The following is an 8,944-nucleotide window of genomic DNA, read 5'->3' on the forward strand; positions in this document are numbered from 1 at the left end:
CCATCTGATTGGCTGGCTCGAAGCAGGCGTTGGTGATCTCTGCCACTGAGAGCTGCTCATGGTAAGCCTTCTCAGCAGAGATAACAGGGGCATAGGTGGCCAGAGGGAAGTGGATACGGGGATATGGCACCAAGTTGGTCTGGAACTCTGTCAGATCAACATTGAGGGCACCATCGAAACGAAGGGAAGCAGTGATGGAGGACACAATCTGACTGATCAACCTGTTCAGGTTGGTGTAAGTAGGACGCTCAATATCGAGGTTCCTACGGCAGATATCGTAGATGGCCTCGTTATCTACCATGAAGGCACAGTCAGAGTGCTCCAGGGTGGTGTGGGTGGTCAGGATGGAGTTGTAGGGCTCCACCACAGCAGTGGACACCTGGGGAGCTGGGTAGATGGAGAACTCCAGCTTGGACTTCTTGCCGTAGTCGACAGACAGACGCTCCATCAGCAGGGAGGTGAAACCAGAGCCGGTGCCACCTCCAAAGCTGTGGAAGACCAGGAAGCCCTGAAGGCCAGTGCACTGGTCAGCCTGGGGACAGAAAAGGAGAGTGTGATCACATATGAGATGCTGATATGTCATTTAATTTGAAATTAGGAATCAAATTTAGGAATAGATCCCTCCTGATATCAAGTCACCCACCAGTTTACGGATCCTGTCCAGCACCAGATCAATGATCTCTTTGCCGATGGTGTAGTGTCCACGGGCGTAGTTGTTAGCAGCATCCTCCTTGCCAGTGATCAGCTGCTCAGGGTGGAATAGCTGGCGGTAGGTACCAGTGCGCACCTCATCTGAACATACAGATTCAATCAGCAATGACTTGAGGGTCTGACCTGATGAAATCAAGAAGCAACTTTGGCATCTATATTTAATGACAGTTTACCGATGACAGTGGGCTCCAGGTCTACAAAGACAGCTCTGGGGACGTGCTTTCCAGCTCCAGTCTCACTGAAGAAGGTGTTGAAGGAATCATCTCCTCCTCCGAGAGTCTTGTCACTGGGCATCTGTCCGTCCGGCTGGATCCCATGTTCCAGGCAGTAAAGCTCCCAGCAGGCATTGCCAATCTGAACACCAGCCTGACCAACGTGGATGGAGATACACTCACGCTGTGGAAAGGAAAAAAACAAAAATAAAAACAGGGAGGTTATGTACTTGTGTTCATTTAATTTTAATTTCACATTATTTTACATTCTGACACAGCTGGCTTTTACATGAAATCAGTTGGAAACATTCAGTTGCTCCCCCTATCTGAGATTAACAGGCAGTGCAGCAGGAGGCACCTCCCTGCACCACAATCTGCAGGGGACAGAAATGCCTGACAGCAGCCCCCGCAGAGGCAGGACGCTGCTCTTGTCTTTCCTCCAGTCTTTTTTGTCCTCTTGTCTTTTCATAGCACTCTCCCTCTCCCTTTGCAAGCATAAGCCTGATGCAAATTCCTTTGCGCATGCACATGAAGAATCTGGAATATTCCACTTGCTCTCCTGCCTTGAGGATGCACAGTCTCAGCTGACGTTTGGGAAAAATCTACCCAATCACAACTTTCATTCTTTATCGTAGATATAGGCATGCAATCCAAATTATCAGTTTAGATTAAATTAATTTTGAGATTGGTATTTATTTAAAGTCATCCGTTATATTGTATTGTCATGTTTAAAACTTGTTTTGTATTGGCTCAATTTATGCTTTTTAAAAAATCATGGATGAAATTAAACATATATTTGCGGCATCAAATGAATTAAAGTGATAGCTGCAATCTAATGTCTCCATCCATCCCCACCCAACCTGCCCCTCCCTGCCTCGAAACAGGCTAGGATATTTGCAAGGTGTCGGGTTTTAGCATATTGACACATTAATTTGACAAAAATAAAAATATAAATAGACAAATAATGCACCTGCTTTACAGAGGAAACTCATTTATCCTTCTGACTGGCTATTACTAAAGTCTGAATGCCGCAAGCCAGTGCATTGTTCTCATCCATGTCTCCAAACAATGACAATCACATCGTGCCAGTGCTGCATCAACAGCAAGATTAGGCTATGCAGTTCACTTTCATCCCTAAATATAGTCGTAAATTGTCTATAAATCGTGTAAATAACGTCATTGCGATAAACCGCGTGAAAATGTGTCTGTTTATTACATTGGTGAGTCACCAGCTGATTGAAAACCCTGGACGACGTCGTGTTGCTAATTAACAACAGAGACGCTGCTTAACCTTCATTTCTATCTCACAAAATTGTCCAAGACGGACAGATTAAGAAAAAACAAAACTTACCATGTTTTCGTTTGAGGTTTGAGGAGGAAGAGGAGGACGAGAAGGGTTTTTTAAAAACGGTCTGTTTGCGTCGCGTGTTGTACCCAACGGGGTCGATGCAACAACTGCTGAATGGGAGGGCGGTGCAACCAGATTTATATGTGCAGGGCAGGGGATTTGCTTCTGTGCACTGTGGGAAAACAAGGTTTTTACTGCCTCCAATCGGTACTGCTTTAAATCTGTATTCTGCATTCAAATTTGAACACGTTTCAATTGTAGAGCTTATCTTAAAGCGCGAAAATAATAAATGAAAAATAGCCTTTAACTGGCTGGCAAGGAGTTTTATATTTTTGTGATCAATTGCGCTTCATGTGCTTTGTAACAACACCATTTTCCAAATAGATTTTTTGCGTGTGCAGAAATTTGAGGTCATTCTCACTGAATAAAGGGCTAGTTCAAACAAAGCTAATTACGCATTCAAAGGAATAAGCAAATACTGCATACATATATTTTAACTGTACACACACTGTACACCAGGATATGGCAAGTGTAAAACTGACAGATTTTACCCTTGCCATATCCTGGTGTATATATGCAAATTATGTATTTCAAAATTCTGTAATTCTGTACATTTTTTTTTTTTTTTGCAAGCGCTCAGTTCACTTGATGCATAATAAATTAAGCAAAATGGCTGAATGCTTCTGCCGCACAAGATGCTTCCATCACACTCGAGCTGATATCAGCACGGCGCTCATGTTGCTGAGGCCTGCCATGGTATCCATCCGGCATGCCAGCTCTCCAGCTCTCCTCCCTCTTTGTCCCAGATTCTCTGCAATGATGTCATTCAGTGGGCCGATCACGTGGCTTCATGTCTGCCTGTCTCTGTGTGCCTCTGCTGTTCAGCTGGACTGACATCAGGGTGTGCTTCCTCTGGTACTGTCTTGTTTGAGGAACTGAAATTGCCTGAATTGCAGTTCATGTGACATAATGGTTGTACTAAGGCACTTGATATGTGCGTTGGCTAAGGTCCTTCTTAACAGTTTCCATCCTGCAGTTACAACATTAAATCCTTTTAAGCTGTCTGGAATCCTGCAAGGAATGACAGCCATGTGAAAAGAGGCTTGTTGTTGTGCCTCCAACATAATCAGCACCTTTCAAGTCTACTGCAGTCCTGTAAAATCCTCAATGCAGTATGAACCCAAAACATTTTGTCAGAACACCCACCATAACATAGGCGTTATCATAATTTATTCACCAGGGAAGCGGGGATGTATGATTTACAACCAGCTTTTTGTGGTTGCTATACTCAATGTGAACTGCAGGGGATGATAGAGAAGGACAGGAAGCAGCCATGGCTCCCAGCCAGGGCTTGCCAGAACATTCTCCACTCCCCTCCTCCTCCCCAGCAGCTGTGAGACAGGGAGGGTCTGAGCAGCTGCACACCAAGAGGAGAGAGGGAGGATGGGAATTCTAGAGAGATGGGAGTGGTCCTTCATTGCGTGAAACTGACCGCACTGCATCTAGCTAAGAGAGAATACGATACCCAACAAAGTGACAAAGCATATTTTCCATCTGTCACAGCAGAGTGTCTGTGTTCAGTGTTTTAATGCAGGTGCAGTTAGATAAACTGAGCCATCAGATAAAAGAAAATGGGTGTGGTATCCTTATTTATATATAGATATAACGTAAATGTGATATTTTGTGTACGATTACTAGGGTGGGGCAGAATCTGCTATTACTGTTCTGGAGATCCACGTGGTTAATGACCTGATATACTGATATGTTCTGCTGCTGCAAATCAAAAAGAAACACGAGCTATTAATGTAAAGTAGTGACTCGGGAATTCTGTCTTCTTCTATGACATGCAGATAAAAAAACAAATAAAAATTCAAAAGCATTTTAGCCACTCCAATCACAGTTTGGGCCATTTTTTCACTCACTGCCCTCTGTGATGATTATCAGTTTATAAGTTGGTACCTATTATTTTAAAATCATATTTAAAAGCAGCCATGAACAGACAAGACCCTTACAGACAAGTCAAAATAGGCCTACAGTGGATGCTGGAACATGGACACACAGACAATAATAATCAATTAATAGATCAATTTATTAGCAAGTATTGTATCATGCAGTAGTGGAATGTAACTAAGTACATTTACTCATACTGGGAGTACTTTATTTGAGCATTTCAATTTTATGCTACATTTTGGAGGCAAATGTTGTACTTTTTACTCCAATACAGCTACATGACATTTATATTTACTAGTTACTTTACAGATTTAGATCATATCTAAGTTAAGGTTAAGCTACCAAGCAGTTTATAAAGTAATTAAAATTAGCCCCACCTTTACCAGCTGTAACATTAATATGATGAATACATTAATGTATCAATAATTCAGTAATATAATATATGTGATTCTGAAATGAAGCATTCTGCATAATAAATCATTTTACTTTTGGTATTTTAAGTATATTTAGATGCTAACACTTTTGTGCTTTTACTTAAGTCAAGTTTTGAAAGCAATTACTTGTGACAGAGTATAGCTGTCTACACAATTGGTACTTTTATTTAAGTAAAAGATTACTTCTAAAGTACTTCTTTCACCTCTCTGTATCGAAGTATAATGGCAGGAGGATATAGAGCGACTGGAAAGAGAATGTGAAAGCATGTGTACAGGAAAAGGAAATGACACATTATCAACCAACAGAAAAAAGGATAATAGAGGCCATTGAGGAATAGAGGGGGACAAAACAGTAACACATGTTTTACATGTTTTCAAATGCAATACACTACATATGATTATGATTTAAAATGAAATCATTTCATAGTGCCTGAAAATCCCAAAAGTGCATTAGATATCATCAGCCAGGAAAAAACCCAATGTCTTTAAAAAGATGATTGATTTGATGAAGTCCAAAATGATTCACCAAGAGGCAGAAATTAACTAGTTTCACAGTGATTGTGGCTGCAGGTAGCATACTGCAGCTGCCACTATAAATCAGCTTTTCTTGCCTTTGCATCTCCAAATCTGGGTTATTTTAAACAGTCCCACATTCAGAGAGGTATCATTTCTCCCTTAGGGACAACTGTTGTCATAGAGTTTCCTTTGTTGTTAGCAACCAAGCTGCTTAACTGTCTGTTAGTTTGCTTGGCTTTTCTTTAAGCCCACTGAAAAACAACATAGGGTCTGTCTCACTGAAAGTTAGATGTTTAAGACAGACACAAACAGAGCTGCGACACACACCCAGTAACATTTCCGTCTCAAGACAGAAAGACCTTTTTATGTGAACAACAGCTGCTTTGATGAATTGTGTGAACAAAAGAACTGGCCCACATTGATGACATGCAGAGGCCACACCCCGTCCTTCTCATAACACTTACATTTGTTTTGCCGCCATCAGTTTTACCAGAGGAGGACATATGCACTTGCAGGCAAGAGCGAGTGTATTTCCTTACAGACACAGGACATTAGGGTGAAAGATTTTATAAAAGAGGTGGCGCTTCACATCCCCCCACAGAGGCAGCTGCACTGCAGCCCGTTAGTGCTGCCATTTAAGCTGAGTCACGTGACTACCAGATAAAGGCGGTCTATGTGGATACTAGGCTGTATCCAGGCAACTCTGTTATTCATTTCTTAGCAACGGTTAAATCTTGGGAGGAGGGCTGGGGGTTGGGCGTCTGTGGCACTCTGTGGCCTACAATTCCCTCATCTGTGACTGGACAGTTTGACCTTTCATTTTAGACTGAAATAATCTCAACTGCTTCTACTGCTGAATAAAATAATATATATATATATATATTATGTATATATATATATAACATGTAATATAATATGTAGAATGCTTGACGAACTGTATTATGTATAACAGGTAGGCCCGTCATTAGGAAGCCTGAGAGGACAAATGGTCAGAGCAAAAGATGCACTGCAAATGTAACTTCTAACACAATCTACCTGGAAATGATTCAAACTCTCCCATCACATTTTGTATGAACTGCAGGTGAATATTTGTTGATATTGTCTGTTAGCAGAATAACACATTAGGCTATACCAGCATCCCAATCTTTGTGGAAGGTTGTACAGTGTTGAAGGTATCCATGAGTTTGAAATTCAGGCAAATGGTTACTAATTAGTGCAAAAATATGTGGGACAGCCCCTTGAGGCAAATTGTGATTTGTGACATTCGGGAACAAAAATAGAATAAATCAGACGTGTTATGCAAGAGGATCATTAAGATCAAATAAATAATGCGACTCTAGTTAATACTGTGCTACAGGCCCTATTTTCAAATTACAGATCCTATTATATGTCTATATATTTATTTTTAATGAGGACGTGCATTCAAGCTGTTGACTGTATGGAAGACTTGGTGCCAGCATGCTATAAATTACACTGCACTTTTCTCACAATAAGAGGCGCCATGCTTGCAGCACAATAACGGTAGGATGGCGGGGATTCGGGTGGGGTCTGGGAGGCGGTCTTTATCGCGAGAGAGCAGCTCATCCAATAGAAACCCGCGGATAGCTTCAAACCGTCTAACTGACAGGGTAATTGACCAATGGCGGCACAGCAGGCACCGGCGGCCGCGCTGCACTTGCATATATACCTCTGACCCATCCTCATGTTCGCCATTATTTCTTACACCGACCCCATAACTGTCGAATTGTAAGACTCCCTGTGGAGGAGCTCCTGCAAATCCTCTTAACAACAGCGTAACAGAATGGTAAGAACTTTTCTAAAGTGGGATAATTAACCATATTTGAGGTATATATCCAGATCGCCATCACTTTTTTTTTTTAGGGATGTGACTTGTGGGTGTGACGAGGAAAGGAGGTGACTTAAGTGTAAAAGTGGGGGATAAGAGCTGGAGGTAAAGTCACTTTAGTTGTGCAAATAGGTCTTAAACGAGCAAGTAAAGTAGTTATAGTTGTATATAGTGTTAAAGGTGGTTATAGTCTGAGGTTTTGCGTGGGGAGATGTTCTGTTCCGTCTTGGATAGAAATTTTAAGTTACGTGGCGGAAAAAAAACTGAGAGGAAATGAGTTTTTTTTTTAACAGATTGCAGGGTGGACAGAATGAATAATGTTACAGACTCTGCAGTAGGCCTACTTTATTCTCACTCGGCATGACTACATCTCCTGACAGCGCTGTTCAGGGAGGATGCGCATAAGCGTGTTCAGAGGTCCCACACCGAGAGAAACCCTACCCGTGGGGGGAAGTGGAAGAAATGCACTGTTAGCATGGCCAAGGCATAAAAAATTAATGCTGATAAGGGACACTGCAGAGTCCCCTGATGGCTGCTGCAGGCCCAGAAGAGAGCAATATCTTAATATGTTGATGTTACCAGTGGTGGACGAAGTACAGAAAACCTGTATTTTAGTGCAGATACACTTGCTAAATATTACTCCACTAAAAGTCTTCAATTTAACTTTTTTTTTTTTTTTTCGATATGTTGAGGTTTTATGTCACGACTTTAAGTTAAGGTCATCCATTCCCACAGTAAAGGGCTTGTCGCACAGCAACTTATTTCCAAACACAAGTTTGGATGAGTGTATCTCCAAACTGCCATTGATTCGGTTGCTGCTATATAGGCTTATTGGCTGGGTATGTAACGATTTGGATCCCCCAAAACAGTTCTGCAACAGCCATAGATACTGGATTTCTTTAATTTTTGTGTCAGGGAATTTGACTAATTGATTGCTGCTGGGATGTAAAGAGCAGCAAATATGTCCAAAATGCTTTTGAAATAAATTTCCTACCCTATCTTTAATATATGTTTTAAATTATGGCAAATTTCAATCTTCCTTGTCCAGTACAAGTTTTTCAATGTTGGATGTGTATATATAAATACATACAGGTAAATAAAATCTCTTGTTTTTTTCTTTTCCACAGCGTGAGTGTATCTCCATCCACGTTGGTCAGGCTGGTGTCCAGATTGGCAATGCCTGCTGGGAGCTTTACTGCCTTGAACATGGGATCCAGCCAGACGGACAGATGCCCAGTGACAAGACCATTGGAGGAGGAGATGATTCCTTCAACACCTTCTTCAGTGAGACTGGAGCTGGAAAGCACGTCCCCAGAGCTGTCTTTGTAGACCTGGAGCCCACTGTCATCGGTAAACTGTCATTTCCTCTGGCTGAACATTATTTTAGGCAAGTTAAAATGAAATATCTGAAATGGTAAAAAAAAAAAAGGTAACCCATAACTGATTCAGTGTCTGTTTTTGTCTGATAAGACGAGGTGCGCACTGGGACTTATCGCCAGCTGTTCCACCCCGAGCAGCTGATTACTGGCAAGGAGGATGCTGCCAACAACTACGCCCGTGGACACTACACCATCGGCAAAGAGATCATTGATCTGGTGCTGGACAGGATCCGTAAACTGGTGGGTGACTTGATATCAGAGAGATCTCTTCCTAATTTCAAATTAAATGACATATCAGCATCTCGTATGTGATTACTGTCTCTCCTTTTCTGTCCCCAGGCTGACCAGTGCACTGGCCTTCAGGGCTTCCTGGTCTTCCACAGCTTTGGAGGTGGCACCGGCTCTGGTTTCACCTCCCTGCTGATGGAGCGTCTGTCTGTCGACTACGGCAAAAAGTCCAAGCTGGAGTTCTCCATCTACCCAGCTCCCCAGGTGTCCACTGCTGTGGTGGAGCCCTACAACTCCATCCTGACCACCCACACCACCCT

At 42.2% G+C, this 8,944-nt stretch overlaps 2 protein-coding genes across 2 annotated transcripts in view; one reads left to right on the plus strand and one right to left on the minus strand.

Moving 5' to 3' along the window:
- The window catches only part of LOC123975799 (tubulin alpha-1B chain-like), a 6,386-nt gene extending 697 nt beyond the window's left edge, over positions 1-5,689 (minus strand). The window contains exons 1-5 of the mRNA XM_046057556.1: positions 5,636-5,689; positions 2,275-2,443; positions 885-1,107; positions 644-792; positions 1-532 (exon numbers count right to left, since the gene is read on the minus strand). The exon at positions 1-532 is cut by the window's left edge and continues 697 nt beyond it. Of these exons, the coding sequence (XP_045913512.1) occupies positions 1-532; positions 644-792; positions 885-1,107; positions 2,275-2,443; positions 5,636-5,652 (1,090 nt within the window). The 5' untranslated portion in view covers positions 5,653-5,689. The remainder of the gene's footprint in view (positions 533-643; positions 793-884; positions 1,108-2,274; positions 2,444-5,635) is intronic.
- A 1,176-nt stretch (positions 5,690-6,865) lies between these two features.
- The window catches only part of LOC123974643 (tubulin alpha-1A chain-like), a 3,137-nt gene continuing 1,058 nt past the window's right edge, over positions 6,866-8,944 (plus strand). Inside the window, exons 1-4 of the mRNA XM_046055470.1 lie at positions 6,866-6,975; positions 8,145-8,367; positions 8,488-8,636; positions 8,736-8,942. Of these exons, the coding sequence (XP_045911426.1) occupies positions 6,973-6,975; positions 8,145-8,367; positions 8,488-8,636; positions 8,736-8,942 (582 nt within the window). The 5' untranslated portion in view covers positions 6,866-6,972. The remainder of the gene's footprint in view (positions 6,976-8,144; positions 8,368-8,487; positions 8,637-8,735; positions 8,943-8,944) is intronic.

This window comes from Micropterus dolomieu, linkage group LG08 (assembly GCF_021292245.1).
Source record: "Micropterus dolomieu isolate WLL.071019.BEF.003 ecotype Adirondacks linkage group LG08, ASM2129224v1, whole genome shotgun sequence".
Taxonomy (NCBI): Eukaryota; Metazoa; Chordata; class Actinopteri; order Centrarchiformes; family Centrarchidae; genus Micropterus; species Micropterus dolomieu.